Consider the following 18,416-nt stretch of genomic DNA (forward strand, 5'->3'; position numbering starts at 1 on the left):
TCCCATTATCTTATTGTCGGACATTTGGGTCGCTTACAATTTGTCTCTGTGAAAATCCATTTAACAATGAACATTTTTGTGCATATGGAAAAGTAATAACTTTCACAGGAAACATTTAATTCTTCTACCATTTTCTTTCCAAATACCTTATGGTGTCTGTCTCTTATAAGCTGTCTATAACTTTGCATTTTGTGTGTGAAATTTTAGTATGTGGTTTTATTTTCAGCTGCTGTATCATGTGCCAAACATACTGAACTCAGTCTCTCTCCCCGTGGTCTCTGTGTCACCTCTGCCCACCTCCTCCGAGACTGCAATGCGAGGGTTGCTCCAGAGTTCTCATGACTCGAGGATTCACATGAGGAAGAAGGATTGTCCTCAAGGCCATCCTTGACCTCTTGAAACTGTGTGCGGAATTGGGTTGGTGCATTTCTGGTGAGAGGATATAGATCTTGTATCAGATTCTCAAGTGGTCCACGTGACCACCAAAGAATAAGAATCATTGACTAGGGCTCTTTTTAGCATCATTTATCTCTTTGCATCCACTGGGCCTTCTCTGCTTGTGGCCTCTTTTAATCCTTGTGGCCATCTTCCTTTTTCCCTCTTGCCTTCCCTTCACTGTCCACCTTCTTGAATGAATAATTACACTCGCTGTGTTCACTTTCTTACTTTCTGTTTACACCCTAACTCCTGGGTCTCCCCTGTCTCATTCTGCGGGAATTGCTCTTTCGAAGACGATCTATGCCTATTCACCACATGACCCAGTCATTGCCTTGTATTCTTCACCCTCTGACTTCTCTTTAGCACACGGGATTATCACCTTTGATCTTGTAACCTTTTCTTCCTCATCATTTGAGTCCCTGTCTCCTCCTGAACCTTTTCCTCAGTCAACTCTTCTCTTGCTGCTTGCCCCTATTTCCCCTGTTGCCAAACAGAAGTCTTCTACAATTTTCTGTCACCAGGCCCCTTTTCTTTCTGTATTTTTCTCTGTGGCCATCTCATCCAGCATCATATATGTGCAGCTTCCACCTTTCTCCTCAAACCTAGGTGCATATTTATAAGTGCCTCAAACATGTCCAAAAGCAAATTCATCATCTTGTCTGGCAGCTCCTCTTGATTTCCATATTTCTGTGAATAGGACAGCCATGCCTTGTCAGTTAGGCACAAAAGATTTGAGTCCCCCTGGGCTCATCATTCTCCCTCGTTTTCCATCTCCTTATTGTATTGCAGGCGAAGGCTTATGGACTCTCATTCCACAATGCCACTTCCTACTGCTGCCTCACTGATTTAGCCTCTTACTACCTGTCACCAAGACTGCTGCAGTGGGCTTTAATCTCTTCTTGCTTCACCTTGCAGAGTCCCTTCACCGCCATCAATACCTTTCTTTCATCAAACACTGCCAGAATTTTTTTTTGAGGAAGATTAGCCCTGAGCTAATCTCTCTTTGTTGAGGAAGATTGGCCCTGAGCTAACATCTGTGCCCATCTTTCTCTATTTTTTTTATATGTGAGATGCCTGCCACAGCATGGCTTGAGAGCAGAGCTAGGTCCCCGCCCAGGATCTGAACCAGCAAACCCTGGGTCGCCGAAGCGGAGCGAGTGAACTCAACCACTACACCATTGGGCCAGCCCCAAACACTGCCAGATTTACTTCCCTAAAGCATGTGCCTGATTGCTTCAATGTCCTGCTCAAGATTCTTCTGAACATTCCCTTAACCGCCAAATTACCTCAAAATTCAAAGCCTTTCAAGTTCTTAATCCAAACTACTACTCCAACGCTCCCCTAAATACACCATTTATTCATATTAATCCAAGTAAAGTTTTGGTATTTATCATTAGACTATATGGATGCATAAACATCTAAGTTCATAGGGGCACTTTTTAAAGCAAAAACCCAGTATCATATTTATTCGTCCAATTTCTTCTTTTCCATAAACCTTACCTCCCTTTGAAAGTTTAGAGTTCAACCCATTATAATCAATAAAAATATTTTGAGCACCTAATATATATCATCCTGAGGGGAAAGATGCTCCACTTTTGACATTCTTAAGGCTGAACCAGAAGCACCAGGCCTCTGTGGAAGGTGCAAAAGCTTTCTCCTCACCCCTGTTTATAACGTGCGTTGGTCAGAGTCATGACAGGAAGCAAATGGTGCACTCAAAAGGGATGATCGAGGAGAGTTTAATAAAAGGACAATTCGAAAAGGTTAAGGAAGACTGAATAGAAAGGGTAGGGAGGATCAGTTACCAGAACTCAGTGAGAGTAGCATCTGCAGACCAGGGCACCCGGCAGGAGCTGTGGCCTTCTGTAGAGGGACATGGTTACAGCCAAACCATGGCCTGGCAGGTAGAGAGCTGGAGGAATAAGTGCCCCAGCTTCTCTCTCCTCCCATTCTTTGATCTCGGGTTGGTGCTTCCCATTGGTCAAACCCATCCCAAACCCATGATCAGGAGAACCTGGCTAGTGCATCCAAACAGGTTGGCCTCCTGTGAATAGAGGGGAGAGGTGGGGAAGGGCGAAGAGTGGAGGAAATATCCAGAACTTAACTTCACTGCTGTCTCCTGAAGGTCTGTCTCCAGGGAGGCAGAAAGTTCCTTTTGGCTAAAGCTCCTGGCCTTGCTCAGGAGCCAGGGGTCATCTTGTGTGCCAATGGGAGTTTTTCCCTCTGGAGGGCTCAAAGGTGGAATTACTGAAACAAAACACCTTTCTCTTTCTCTTTGCTCTGTCTCCATTCTGGGAAACCCTCTCCTCCTGAGTTCTCATCCCTCTCTTACTTTCCTTTCATGTTGCCAGATAGTTTCAATAAAATTACTGGGCAGATAATAAACATTTAGAGACCAAATTAAATACGTTAATTTTTATTAACAGTTTTCATTACAGCTTATAATTTACATGAGATTGCACTTCTTGAGCAATAAGAAATTAATAATGAGGAAGCTGACTTAATTTTGGAGGAAAATGATATTGAAGTGACTAGTTTGAGTTAATAGAAAGCTCAAAATAGAACACTTAGCAGCCTTCTTCTGAGTCCCCAGCCTAAAGCCCTACAGGAAAAGGGGCTTTGTGGCAGGGACTGCTGATGGCCTGTCCCCTTCTCCTCAGCATTTATCTCACTCTCCTCCTGTTTTCATTCCTTGCTCCACACTGCTGTCCCCCATCACAGTCCCCAGAGGTCTACCGGTTGACACTGGAGGGGCTGAGAGGTTGGGATTGGGGAGGTGGTGATAAGAACCACTAAGGTGGTTCCTCCCAGTTGGGAAGGGTCAGCAAAAATGAGAAAGGAGGGAGGACAAGGCCGAGAAGACAATCCTTTTGTCAGGCAGGCCACACTGACCTTCATGAGTCAGAATGTGGAGCTGGGAGCTGTGTGGGGTTAAACTTCTGGTTTTCATGGGGGCTGATTCTTTGCAGCACAACTCCAAGGGCAAAGCAAGCCCCTGAAGGTTGAAAAAAAGAGTTGTTCAAGAGCGTGGGATCTATAGAATCTAAAACAGACCCAAATCAATAGAGCTTTCCCTTGAAAACCTATAAATAGTTTCCTGAAATCGCTCCTTTGCCTAAGATCTTGGGACACTATTTCCAGTAGCTCCCCTTTCTGACATTGCTAGCTTCTCTACTTCCCTTTGCATTCACCTAGAGCAACAACGAGCCCATGAGACAGATAGACCTGGGTGTGTGTGCTCTCAGTGAGCATGTTTGCTACCTTCTGTATACGCCAGTGTGCACGCAGGAGGGCTGGGTAGATGTGTCTTTGAAGAACCTTAGACTTTAAAGAAATGACCAAATTCTATAATTAACCCTTACAGCAGTTGAGCGGTAAATGAATAACGCCCTGAGTTTAGGCAGGACATAGGTAGACCCCTCTGAGATGAGAGCAGAGGACAAGCTTCTAGCTAAGGAGAGACTGGTCTATCAAATGACCCTTTATCTCATCCTCTTGGGACTCCCCCTTTTAGTCCTTTGAGTACCATCATCCCTGGTCCCAAAAATACATTGGTCCTATCTACTCTCTTAGGCTCAAAACTAGACAAAAAATTAAACCCATTTTCCTTGCCTTCCTCACATGCCTGGGCCAGTCTAGGGAGCTAAACAGGGCTGAGCTTTATAAGTACACTTCTGTAAGATGAGGAACAAATGCTGCACAGATTGTGTTTCTCTTGATTACATTCATGTTGCTTTCCCATAGGTTTTAGCAGATCTATCTGTTGCCATCTGGGATTCTCTTTCTGGAGGTCACATCTGCTCAAACCTAGCAGGATTTTGAATATTAAGCCACTGAAAGCATGTTTTTCCAGGGAAGATGGACTCACAACCTTGGTCTACCTGGGCACTTTGAAAACACCCAGGCCACCCACCCAAATGCATATAAGGAGTGTGTAAATCTCAGGGGCTCACAGATTACGTCTAGGAGATGATCCTAAATCTACCCACTGAGTCTAGACACTCACTCTATTTCTCAACCTTGATTTCAGGCTGGTCCTCCAATCCTTTTGAATTCATTTTCATTGCCTGATGAACCATTTGGATGGCTTATTCTTGGCGTTGACCATTGGGCATGACATTGGTGCTTGTGTTCTGGCCACATGAATAAAACCAAGGCATGTTGCCCTGGCTCAGTGGGACTTACTAGCATGGTTCACTTCCTTCTCAATCTTCTCATCAGGGGATGGGACCTTGAAATCTGCCTCATGCCTCATGCCTCATGCCTCATGTAGTTACTGAAAAAGTGGGAAGCATTAGGGTGGGTCCCCAAACCACCAGAGGTTGAGCAGCATGAGTTTCCTGATATGACACTGACAGCCAGCATCACTGAAGAAGACAGAAGTATAAACCCATTTTAAAAACATGATCTCATATAATGTTTCAGCAAGGAGACTCAAACAAAGCTGACCCAGGGTTTTAATAGACTTTTGTCACTTTGCGCCCCAAACCCAGCACCATTCCCCACACCTTGCTCCCTGAATAAGAACAATATGGAAACAACTTACTGTAAACTGGATTTGGCAGCCACCCATGATGTAGTCCAAGAAAGAATGCATCTTGTGGATCTGCATAGGAGGAGAGGAAACCATTTTAGTAACAGCATGACTTGTTTCCTTACAGATTGAAGGCCTAAACGTTAGGGTTAGGCTGCTACACTAGAGGAAAGAGCAGGGAGAGATCTGTGGGAACAGATGGATCAGTTGATTTTGTTCCATGAAAGGAGAGAAAGGAAGCACGCTCCACTCAGATGGGCCCGTGAAGGCTGCGAATATTGCCCCTGCTCCCCTCTCCTTTGGTTTATGCCTGATTTTAATCAGCTTCTGCCTCTGGGGTGAGACTAACACTATATTTCCAAGGATCCTCACTGTTTTGAAATCAACAGAGTCTCACATTTGGCTTCAGTCTCGCTCCCTGTGTCTAAGTCCCAGTCCTGGCAACACTCTTAAAACCACAGTTGTCTAGATTGGCAGCATCAAGAGCACAATTACCTGGAAGGCATTTACTGAGAGTTTCTAGTTGGTTAGATCCCTCCCATGCCATGAACACCAATGGCTAACATTTATTGATTAATGGATGTATTCTAGGCACTTAACATCCATTAGCTCATTTAATTCTTAGAACAACCCTCTGGAAGTGGTACTATTTTTATTATTGTGCCCGTTTAATAGACAAGGAAGCTGAGGCTAAGCTCACCTACCTAGTACATGGTGGAGGTGGGACTCAAATGATGGCAATGTGGACTGCATAGTCCACCCTTTTCACCTCTATGTTGGAAGTCAGTATGGTCCGTTCTTTCTGCCCAACCGCCATCGTCTTTCTTCTCATGTGCTTTACTGGTTTCTGGCCTTAATTTCTGCTTCTTTATGATTTTCTGCTTGACTCTTGGTGATACTCATCTCTGCATTTATTTAACAGGACTTATTGAGGCCCCAGCTCTGCAGTAGATGCTAGGGATACAGTGATGTGAAAATAGACACAGTACTTGCAGTCATGGAGCTCACAGTGTGGATCTTTTTACCTGGACCAGATTTTTGTCTGTGATTTTTGACCCTCACTTCTCAGACTCTATCTGATGCTCAGGACAATTTCTCAGAGATTGACCCACAAAATCCCATATTGGTGTGTCTAGGTATGGCCTCCAGGTGACACACATCTATTAGTAGAGTTTTCTTAGTGCTGATGCTTACTTGGCTCTCTGAATAGCACCTGATCCTGGCTTCCTTATGGCAATGCTTTCCCTGAAAGTTGGGACACCTGCTATTGTCTGTATATCAAGGAAGTGAGAACTTGGAACTGACTCCAATAACATTGGTCTCCTAGCGCTGAACTGTAAGACCAACTTGTGAGGGATCAAAGCAGATAGATGCACAGTTAACCTTAAGGAGACAGACAACCATCGAATTGGTTCATCTAGATCTTTTCTCCTGCCTCTTTGGGCAAAGGGGTGGTCAACACTTGACTGTTTTGAATGTACCCAGGATTTGATTTGTATAGGTAGATAAGCTGACCAGAGACAACTGCCTTTGAAAGAAGAGTTTGTTACAGTTCCGTGAAGGATAGAAGGCATGTCACACCATGCAGTGGGCCACACAGGGAAGTAATGGGGTCAGTCAGGAGGCAGAAGGAGTGAGGGGAAAGAGTGGGTAAACGTCTTTCTTGTGGTTTTTAGGGGAAGGAATGAGTGAGGCAGGCAAGCAGCTAAGCAGGTTTAGGATTGGAGAGTTTGAATAATTTTGGCAGGCTCTGGGCTATAGGGGTGCTCCCTAATGCTCTGAAGCCTGGCTCTGGGATGATACAGGGCAGCAGCAATATTGGCTGAGTGTGTGAGAGTAAAGGAGGTGGTTGGGAGCATAGGCTCTGGATTGGTTTGTCTGCACATCAAAGGCAGGCTTGCAGGCAAGTTGTTTGCTATCTCTAGGAATTAGCTAACCCTGGAAGGGGCACTTCCTCCCTGGGTCCCTAAGGCCCCAAGATGTCAAAACATCATAAAACATAGAAAATAAAAGACATGATTAATACAATGACCCTAGATGGCCAATCATAATACGTTATCTCCTAGTTCTGGTGACTGGTTCAAGGGGTGGGCATGTGACCCAAACCAAACCAATCAGTCTTTCCTTTTACTCTCTTGTTATGTAAGGATGTGCTCCTACAGCTCCTGGCAGCCATAGAGAAGCCAATCTGGGAGGAGGAACTTGACATATGTATAGAGAAACTGGATGGCATTTAAGTCTTATATGGTGGAGTCAGACAGACATCTGAAAATCTCAGCTCTTTAACTTACCACTTGTGCAACTTTGAGTTGGGTACATTATCTCATTTGAAAGTAGAAATGTCAGGGGTGTGATAAGACTTAAACAGAGTTTATTATAGTTTCTCTCAATAGTAAGTACTCAACTAGTGGTAGAATTATTCTCAAATGTGATTTAAGAGGTTTAATTATTAGCACATGGGAATTCCTCTGGGAGGAATTTCTAGGCCCTTTATTCTTCACCCATTGTCTTGTTTTCATGGATCAGGTGCCACATGTAAATCACTGAACACCATGATAAGCACATAGTAGGTGCTTTAGAAATGTTGGTTTCCCCCTTTGGGGATTTCCCTCTGCTGCTGCCCTGGGCAGAGAAGAGCCTCACTTGTGACCAGAACTCTCCTATCTTTAGGGGAAAGACTGTCTTTGTGGAGGGGATGGTGGCATTGGGCCACCACAGCTCTAAGACCACTCATGCTTACATATCTCCTTGTATATCCATTCATACACTGACTTTCTGATTTTTATTTTAAAAAAGATTGCATCTCTTTGACAGTCTCTGCCTCTGACCACACAGCCTGAACTCTTCCTCCCAGATAGCCCTAGCTTCATAGTGCTGGAAGAGAGGGGCTATGTGCATACCTTGCACTGATTCAAAATCACAATGCCCGAATTCTTATAATTTTTCTTCTTGGCTTTGTACTTGGGATTGATGCACTCCCACTGGACCTGCAACAAGAAGGGTTACATCATGAGAGTCTGCTCAAGAAGAAATGGGGCCATTCAATGATGTCAGGCTCCTGGGCACTGCTGCAGATGGACCTGAGGGCTGACAAATGGTCTTTAGGTGGTAACTCTTGCATCTGGGGGATAAGGGAGGAGGAGTGGTTGAGAGCTAGGCTCTGCTATGAGACTGCCTAGTTTGAATCCCAGCTCCTCCACTTTCCAACGGTGTGACCTTTGACAAATTACTAGATTCTTCCATGCCTTGGATATCTTCTCTGTTAAATGGAGATTATAATTGTATATATCTCATAGGATTATTGTGAGGATTGAATAATTAATCCATGCAATACATTTAGAACAGTGCTTGGCACTTATAAATGCCTACTATTAACAGGGTCAAATCAAGCAGCAGGGGGAAGGAGAGATCTGCAGACACACAGTTGAGTGACCCAAAGGCTGAGTCTTACTGCCTGGAAATTGACTTAAAAAGTAGGACAACCGAGGACTATTGGATGCTGGCTATGGGAAGTTAGTGGGCATAATGATGAGTTTACAGAGAACTTGACTGGGAACTAAAATAATGGTTTGATACATGTCACAACAGTGGCACAATAGATCTCTAAAGAGGCTTCTGTGAGGGCTAGGACCAGAGCTGCAAGAGTGGCCGGGAACTGAGTGGGTAGATGGGAGCTAAGGGGTGTCTAAGGGAACAGATCTCAACCATTCCAGCCTGTAAAAGACATCGCGGGACAAAATCAATTCTAAATCCAACAAACATTGGTCATTGAACGCTCCTGCCCACCATCCTATGAGAGCTGGATCCTTGCATTTCCACTCAGGAGATAAATTTCCAGTGTCTGACAATTAGAAGTGTCTGAAAACAAAGTAGTTTCTAAGGCAGATGTGAGTGGGGTAGACTGAGGCAGCAGTGGGTTCCAACGATCCACTCCTCTCACTGTCCACGCGTTTACGTCATTCCCTCCCACAATGACTCCGAGCTTAGTCTTGTGACTTTTTTGGCCAAAGGGACATCAACAAAAGTGATATGAGCAGAGGCTTGAAAAGTGCCTATGCACTGGGGCTTGCCCTCCTCTTGCTGCTGGGAAGTTTTCACCACTGTATACAAAAGCTTTGGCTGGCTCTTGGAGAATGAGAGAGAACATGGAGAGGTGTCCCAGCTACCCCAGCTGCTGAGGCATAAATGCTTGAGTGTGTTCACTTGGCACCATGTGGAGCAGAGGAACTGTGCCTGGCGAACTCAGCCTAAACTCTCAACTCAGAGAACTGTGAGTAATGATGTTTTCAGCCAGGAAGGTTTTTTGTGGTTGTTTTTTTCTGTGTGTGAGGAAGGTTTGCCCAGAGCTAACATCTGTTGCCAGTCCTCCTCTTGTTTTGCTTGAGGAAGACTAGCCCTGAGCTAACATCTGTGCCATTCTTCCTCTACTTGGTATGTGGGATGCCTCCACAGCATAGTTGATGAGTGGAGTAGGTCCACACCTGGGATCCGAACCTGCAAACCCAGGGCTGCCAGGGTGGAGTCTATGGGACTTTAACTACTCGGCCATGGGGCCGGCCCCTCAGCCAGGAAGTTTTGAGGTAATTTGTTACTCAGCAACAGATAACAGATACAGCAACTTCGCATTACCAGGGAAATTCTAGCAGGGACTGGATAGCCGCTTAAGAGTTTGGAAGAGAGGAATCCTGTACTAGTTAAGGGATCTCTAGGACTCCTTCCATAAAAAGAAAGAACAAAAGAAAGGAAAGAAGGAAGAAAGGACAAAAGAAGAAAACAGTCAAAACTGAATCTGAAATCAGGAGATCTCCAGGCCTGTTTTTTTTTAAAGGCCTAATCTTTCCACCATCATGGTGCTTATTTTTCTTTTCCTCTCTTAAGTTTTCTTCTAATTCACTCTCCATGTGGGCAGTGCCTGATAACGGAGAATTTTAGCCTGTCTCAAAGTTGATATAGTGTTTTCAGAGAAAACATCCCAAGTCCCTCCCAAACCCGTCAAAACTGAAATTGCCTTTTCCCCTAAAGCTTCCTCTAATGTTACAGTATAAACAAGTAGCTTAGAGATTTACCTAAAAATTGGAAAGAAAATATCCTAAAATTAGCTGTCCTGATTCCTTTGTCATCTTCGATAACTGCTATTAGCATCAATTTCTTAAATCAAGCAGGATATAACAAATGAAACTTTGAATGGGTTCGATTCCAAGTTCTATTAAGAAGAGTCTACTCATCTCCATCTCTGGCTAAGATGGCCCAGTAGTGGAGGATGAGTTGGCTCAGCTGGACAAAGGTTTCAAGGAAGCTGAATCCAAACCTGCAGGTACTTGGGGCCTTCGTGCCTGCTGGGTGGGAAAAGGGTGCTGATGAACCAGGTCTAAATATTCCCTATCTGTCCTGGGATAAAGTTGTCACGTAACCATGGTCTATGTACTTACATCCACAATCTCACTTAACTCTCCCTACAACCCATTTTTTCTTAAAGATTGGCACCTGAGCTAACAACTGTTGCCAATGTTCTTTTTTTTTCTTGCTTTTTCTCCAGAAATCCCCCCAGTACATAGTTGTATATTTTAGTTGCAGGTCCTTCCAGTTGTGGCTTGTGGGACAGCGCCTCAGCGTGGCCTGACAAGCAGTGCCATGTCCGCGCCCAGGACCTGAACCAGCAAAACCTGGGGCCAGCGAAGCAGAGTGCGTGAACCCAACCACTCAGTCCAGGGGCCGGACACCCCCACAATCCATTTTTATAGATGAAAGATGAAGCTCAGAGAAGAGGGGCTCAGGTCACATAGGTGGTAACTGGTGGAGCTGGGATTCCCATCACATCAGCCTCACTCCAAAGCCTGGCCTATTAACCATAATGCTTCCCCCTAAGAGGGTCTTGTTGGGACCCTCTTGTTTGCTCTTGCAAGTTTCCCTTTTGGCCACCTGAAACTAAGGATGTCCATGACGACTACTCAAGAATAAATAAATCAAGAATTTACCTTGTACCTGCAGAATGATGACTCTCACAGGAAGGAGTCTGAAAGATGACATCTCCTCTTTTCCTCTCTGATTCTACATACTGAGGTTCCTCACGGTTCAAGCCTCCTCTATCCTCTCTTCTATGCTCTCTCCCTAAGTGTACTCATCCATTCTCTTGACTTTAAATACCCTCTCTTTGTTGATGGCTCCTAAAATACATATCCAGGTAAGCCTCTCCTCTGAGTGCCAGTTTCTAAAACCCAGTTCTCGAAACTTCCCGACAAACTGGACCTCCCTGAAACAAGACTTCCTCATCTCAGGAAATGGTACCATCTATCCTTGAGTCATCCTTTTCCTCCCTCCCTTTCCCCATCATATCCAATCCCTCAACAAACCTTGTAGCTCCTATCTCCAAAATATATCTTCTCTCTCTCCACTTCTCTCCGTCTTCATTATCACTTTTCTAGTCCAAGTCATTATCACCCCTCGTCTTGCCCATTGTAGTGGCCTCCTAAAGGAACTCCCTGCCTCACTCTCTAGTCTCTCTGTAATTGATCGTGTACACAGTAGCCCAAGCAACATTTTAAAAAATTACAGCTAACCATGTCCTTCTCTAGCCTAGACCCCTTTGCAGCACTGTCCAACAGAACTTTCTGCAATGATGGAAGTAGTCTATATCTGCACCAACTCATATGGAAGCCACTAACCACATGAGGCTATTGAGCACTTGAAATGTGGCTAGTGTGACGGAGGAATTGAAATCTGAATTTAATTTAATTTAAAATTTTAAACGTCACATGTAGCTACTGACTACTATCTTGGAGAACACAGCTTTGGTGTGCTCTTATCACAATTAGAAGAAAATCCAAATTCCTTCCCCTGAGCTCTCAGCATCTGCTCTTCCTGGCTTCTGCCTCTGTCTTCGGCCCCATCTCAGGCATGGCTCTGTCACCCTCTTTGCTGCAGATACACTAGTTTCTTCCAACATCCTTAACCACACTAAACACTTCCCTGACTCAGGACTTTGCAATGCTATTCCCTCTGCCTGAAATGTTTTCCTCTTGCTTGTTACATGATTGGCTTCTTTTCATCTTTAAAGGCCCTCAACTTAAGTGTCACCTTTTCAATCTGATCTCTTCTATACCATACCTTCATAACTAAATTGGTTCAGTCTTTTATAGCATTTCTCACAAGCTGTAATTGCATTTTTACTTTTTGTTTACTTGATTCGTGTTTATGTTTTACTCTGATCCACAGTCTCGGTTTCCCTAGAGCCTGGCACAGTGTCTGGCACTTATTAGGTGCTCCTTAAGATATATTAGTAGAATCGATAAATAAGAGAATAGTTCTCACAGTGCAAATGTGCCAAAATAGGGGCTGAGTGGTTGAACTAAAATTTTTCTGGTCTCTCAGTTACAGTTAAGAACGGGAGCATATGGTCCATGTTCTCAGCGGGACTGAATGATCTGCTTCTGTTTGTTTGAAAGCATTGCCTGTGGCATTCTTCAATTACGATATATGCTATCATCTTACTTTTAATATGCTCTTAGGAGCCTAAAGATGAAATATTTCCCATGATTATTGATTTGGCTATTTCTATTTGTAGAGGAGAGCAAGGCAAAAGTTCATAAAACTCTTTAGAACTCTAGTGGTTGTATTGACAAGTGTCATTGATTTATCAGCTCAGTAGGGCCTGGGCCTGTCTAGTCACTGGAGAAACGACTTCTCTGGCTATGTTCCTTGTTATCTTGGGAATGACTTTACTTTTAGTTTAGTGTTGGCTTTAATTGTGGCCCTGAAACTCTGTGTGCCTGCTTGTGGGTGATGGTCTTTGTGTGATTGACAAATTTCTCACAATGTTGGGTATACAATAGAGCATATAGTAGGTTTTGTGGGAGCTGTGCAGAAAGCTGCTTTGGAAAGGTATGCATTCAAAGGTATGTATTTAATGAACAGCCTGATTCAGATTAAGCTTCTAATTCAAAGAACGTTAGTTTATTTCCATTTAGTCTGGCTATATCTTGACCTTACATCTAAAAGAAGTGATGTGAAAAATGAGCTGGGACAGCTTCTCTAATCAGCACTTTGGACCAGGCCAGACACACGGTCTTATCTGTAAGGGAAAAGATCTTTCTCAAAGCCACTGAATGCTCTGCTGTCACTCCTTTCTGCTCTGCAGGGACAGTGGGCCCCAGAGTAAGCATGGCAGTATCTTGGTTTGAGTTCCCCCAGATGCAAACCCTGAGGCAAGGATTTAAGTATAAGCAGTTCATCTGGGAGGTAAAACTAGGAAGCACCAATAGAGGAGTGGGGAATCGAGATGGGGAGGCTGCCAAAAAGGGGCACATTATCAAGTCAGTTACTGCTGTGGGCAACCAGGGCTTACCCCTGCTGGGGAACTCTGAGAAACTGCACAGAACATACACTCGTTTTTCCACCTGAAGGGCAAGAGAGCTGGGGTACTTATACCTCAACTCCCACTAGTTATCTGTTGAAGGCTGCTCTCTGGAAGATGTTACATCTCCCCACACACTTCTTGCCTGCTGTAGGCATGGGCAGAACAGGCTCCAGCAGCCAGAGAAAGCCCTTGGGCAAAGAGATTCAGGTTCTGTGGCTGGAAGTTGAGCAGGTGAACAGTGAACTGGTAAGAGCAGAAGTTACACAGCTAGGGTCCACATGACAGCAACTGACTGGGAAATTGATATATGTATATGGAAGTATGTGTGTATGAGAGAACCACAGAGGAGGTTTAGGTTTCTGTGTGGGGCAATGAAATTTCTATGTGTCTCTGTGGAATGCGGTAGCATTTGGGTACATGGTATCAAGTGTGTAAGAGGGAAATGGTGGAACTAGATGAAACCTCGGTGCCCATATGAAATTTGAAGGAATCAAATAATTTCTGCAAAGCATTAGATGTGTAATTAATGTCAGCAAGTCATGGACATGTAGAGCTGGAGAGAATACTACTAGTAGGAGATATTTTGGAAGTGCTAGCTACGTGCTAGGCACTCTGCTAAGTGCATACATGGAGTATCTCATTTAAGCGTCACAAAGTTCTATTAGGCAGGCACAATTATCACCTTCATTTTTAGGTGAGAAAACTGAGGCACAGAGAGATTAAAGCCACTTGCCCAAGGTACACAGCTAAAGAAATTTAGAAATATTCTCATTTAACCTTTCCATTTTACAGATGGAAAAACTGTACCACATTGGGGCAGTGTCTTGTCCAAGGTCACATCAATTGCTGTGGGTTGGGCTCGTACTGGAATCTACGCACTCAAATCCCACCATGCTCCCTTCTCGTCACACTTAGTCATATATCAATGTCTTGCCTCTAGCTGCGTCACATGTAGCTGGGTCCTAAGAATGCAACACAAGAGAAGAGTCTGGGGGAAGTTCCACATACCTGTTTCCCTTCCATTGCTCCTCTCATCTCCTTGAATGTCGAGGTGAATTCTCCAATGAAGTCGTGTTTGCCGTTGGAGTCCCAGTCCCATACTATGCACTGCAAGAGAAAATAAGTATTTTACCTTTTTTAAAATTAAGAATGCATTCATAACAGCTGAATCCAGTGTGAACTCTTCCTGGGGAAGAGTCCATGAAAGACACTTGGTCTGGAACAAAAGCCCAGCAGTCTAGGATTGTGGCACGTGGGATGTGGCAAGCCTTTGGTTTCTGTTGGCTTTACTTAGCCTTTGTGCCATGATCTCTAAGCAGCCCTGTGATGCAGCAGTGAATAATAATTTGCCCATTTTTTAGATAAGGCCAGTGAGACCAAAATGAGATAAGTGACACATCAGAGGGACCATCTAGGGAATGAAAGTCTGTGATTTGGAGGCAGGTGCCCTACTCCATTTCCAGTGCTCTTTTCCCCATAGCAGAGAGCTTCCCTAGCTTACAGCTGGAATCAGATGGCTGAGTCCACGCCTGTGGCTTCCACATTGGCAGCTTATGTTTAGTGATTGGGATGGGATCCTATTAATCACATTTTCTTTTTCTTCTTTTTCCCGAAAGCAAAAGAACAGTGCTAACAAAAATGACTAAGAAGGCATAAAAGTGTGATCTTTAACTGTATCCACACAAAAAATGGGTGGAAAATGGTGACAAATAAGTCACACTGGTAAATATCAGGCATCCACCACATATAAGATGTGACCGCTCACTTCCACCAAGAGGGCTCCCTCTAACAATGTTAAGGCTAAGTTCTGATCTCGCAAGCAATGCTTTGTAGAGATACTCAGATGAAATCAGCAGCCATTCCTCTGCTTGGTCCCACATCCTTAGGTGAAGAGGGAGTTCCCCATTTATTTCTAGGGTGGAGGTTGGACTAGAGTTTCGAGCACTTTAGACAGATATCACTTCTATATCTTAAGCAAGTGAGTTGTCGTAAGGAAGTCCCAGACCTCAAATCAGATCAAGGCAGCAAAGGTGACCTTTTACTCCCTGGAATATTGGTGTTCTAAGAGGCAGCCTGGTCCTTCCTCAGGATGCAGATCCCACTGGCCAGTCCTGCCTGAAAAACCAGATTCCTAAATCTATTCTTCAATCCTGCGGGATGCCTAGCAGATCTAAAATAAAATATGTCCAAAATGAAACATAATTTTCCCCCTAAACTTATTCCTACTCATTTATTTTCTGTCACTGTTAATTGCACCAACACTCTTCCAGTTGCTACAGAGGGAACACAGGGCATCATTCCTGATCTTCTTCTCTCCCCTCACTCTCCCACACCAACTCCTGTCCATTCTGTCTCCTAAATATGGCCTGACTCCAGCACTTCTCCCCATTGCCACTGCCCCTTCTCACCTGTATCACTCTAACAACATCCTCACTAGTCTCCTCGCCGCCCTCATGCTCCCCTACCCCATAATCCACCACTCATGCTCACTTCCTGCTTACAATCAAAATCTATATAGGCTAATGGGTCTTACAAGGTCTTTCATGATCTGACTTCCTCAGTATTCCCAAATTCACCCCTTATGATCCATGCTTACAGTATTTTAAAGTTTCTCTAATATGAGATTGGTTGGAATGCAGAGCATTTGCTAAGATTTTTTAAAAATTTTTTTGATGAGGACAATTCACCCTGACCTAACATTGATATATACATATATATATATATATATATATATGTGTGTGTGTTTGTGTGTGTGTGTGTGTGTGTGTGTGTGTATTGATGAGGAAGATTGGCCTTGAGTTAACATCTGTTACTAATCTCCCTCTTTTTCATTTTACTTTTTTTTCTCCCTGAAGCCCCTGTACATAGTTGTAAATCCTAGCTGTAAGTCCTTCCAGTTCTTCTATGTGGGATGCTGCCACAGCATGGCTTGATGAGCAGTGCATAGATCCGCACCCAGGATCTGAACCTGCGAACCCCGGGCCGCCAAAGTGGAGCATGTGCACTTAAGAACTATGCCACCAGGCCAGCCCCGATGTATACATTTTTTTTCTTGAGGCATCTTAAAGAAAACCTAATCCCTCAATTTTTCCTCCCCCTTTAAATTTGGAAGCTTTGGTAGGTAAGTCTTTTGCTTGGAAAACATATTAGTAAGCCCTCTGGTTATGATGGACAATGTAATAGAACAAATCAGAATGAAGGCGGTTAAGACGAAGGAAGCTAAATTGTTCTGCTGAATAAAGTAATAGTCAAGTTGAGATTTCCCGTTGTAACTAGAGACACAGAGGTGGGGCTGGGATGTGGGTTGAGAAGAAATTAGGGCAGGGTTTATCAAAGGGTTGTATTGTAGATGGGCCCAGGTGGGTGGAGGCTGGGAAACTGTGAAGTCTAATTTTCAAGGTCAAGTTATTTTCATATCTCTTCCCTCTGTGTCCCCTCTCTACTCTCCCCTCTTCCACTACCCTGACACTCTAGTAAATCTGCTACCTATAACAGCATTATGCTGGGGGTGACCTGGAGAATAAAGAAGAGGGCTGTGTCCATGTTTTGGGACAAGCAGACCAGAGAGCAGTGTGAGATGGTCCGCAGGGACTGAGGACTGAGTGGGAACAGGCCTGTGGAGGAAGAGCTTGACAGATGAATCCTAGGAGTGGACCTCCACAGAAATACTAGCTATGGTGGTCGTCTTCTGTAGCTACAGGGAATTAGAATTCAAGATGTCTTACTGAGATTTTAAAAGAAAGTTTAACCCTGGAAAGTTGGAGAATTACAACTAAAATCCAGTTAAAAGCATTACTCAATTTACACTAACTTTTTGGTCATTATATGTTTATTCAGTTGGTAGATGCTAAAAGTAACAGTAGCTGTTCTGTCAATCTGAGTCGCTAAATGAGGGCAATGCGCAGCAGAGTCCCCGGATGACCCAGGATGGATGTATGTGCATTCAAGAAATGCACTGCTGTTGTTTTCAGCCACTGAGATTACTACAGCATAACCCAGTCCGAGAAGCATTTAAGCACTTAAAGGACTGGCATGGCAAAGGGGGTTTCAGTTTACTTTGTCTGACTTCAAAAGAGGAAAAAACAGAATTTTGAGAGGATGTTACAAAGAAGTAACAAAGAAAGTATTTCCCAATAATTACGCCTGTCCAAAACCAAACTATTCTGTGAAAGAGTGTTTTATTGCAGGAAATGTTCAAGTGGAAACTGCAGGACTATATACCAAAAATGTAGTAGAGAAAGTCAAGCAGAGAACATTATAGAGGATTGGCTGGGATGTTCTTTAACCTTTTTCTAACTTGGAGATGCTAAGATTAGTTCCAGCTGCAAAACAAAGTCAATGAAAGGCTTAGCTCATTCTGGGTGAAATGCTAAGTAACGCAACGTAGCTTTGGTAGGAGTGATGAGAACCCCTTTCTAATTCAAGGCAGGATGAACTTCTACCTCATTTATTCCAATGGACAGTGGAACCAATCAATGAGTCAGTCATTTGGAAAAATCGCTCAGGATGTGCACCGTGAACCTCGTATCGTCGAACACTGTTGATCGATCTGCAGTTACTTACAACCAGGTGTTTTCTCTGTTTGCCAGTCCCTCCTTACTGGCCCTGACACCCACACATTTATTAGCTGGAGCAAGAAAAAGAAGCGAGCTCGCTGGGTCTGGACAGAGCGAAAGGAAGAAGGGTGGCTCCTGGGGCCCTGTCTTTAAGGCTCATAACTGAGCCACATTGTACATACAGCCATGGAATGCCCGAGTGACTCTCAGATAGTCATTCTTCTCCCTTTGGGAGGAGCAAATAAAAAGGCCAGGGGCACCAAAGTGAATAGGAGAGAAGGCTTGCAAGCAGCCTTTTTAACCCTCCCCTGCATTGGGAAGGAGGGCAGGAGTCCCCTCCGCTGGGGGAAAAGGGGAAACCTTCCTGCCTCTGTTAGCCACAGCAGGTAATAGACAAAGCAAGAGGGGATGTACTAGGACTTTGGTTTATCACAGAATCTTAAGCAAAAAGCACGTCACTCCTTCTTTGCCCTCCCTTAGATTTCCTGCCATGCTTCAGTTAGCTACTGTTCCTCCTTCCACCTGCCAACCACAC

General features: G+C 44.1%; 1 protein-coding gene across 9 annotated transcripts in view; it reads right to left on the minus strand.

Annotated features, from left to right (window-relative positions):
• CPNE4 (copine 4) overlaps nucleotides 1-18,416 on the minus strand; it is a 523,946-nt gene that overhangs the window by 32,227 nt on the left and 473,303 nt on the right. For all 9 annotated transcript variants that reach the window (XM_070493180.1, XM_070493181.1, XM_070493182.1 and 6 more), the window contains 3 exons: nucleotides 14,334-14,432; nucleotides 7,873-7,959; nucleotides 4,985-5,044 (listed from right to left, as the gene is read on the minus strand). In XM_070493180.1, coding sequence (XP_070349281.1) covers nucleotides 4,985-5,044; nucleotides 7,873-7,959; nucleotides 14,334-14,432 — 246 coding nt within the window. The remainder of the gene's footprint in view (nucleotides 1-4,984; nucleotides 5,045-7,872; nucleotides 7,960-14,333; nucleotides 14,433-18,416) is intronic.

Source organism: Equus asinus, chromosome 21 (assembly GCF_041296235.1).
Source record: "Equus asinus isolate D_3611 breed Donkey chromosome 21, EquAss-T2T_v2, whole genome shotgun sequence".
Taxonomy (NCBI): domain Eukaryota; kingdom Metazoa; phylum Chordata; class Mammalia; order Perissodactyla; family Equidae; genus Equus; species Equus asinus.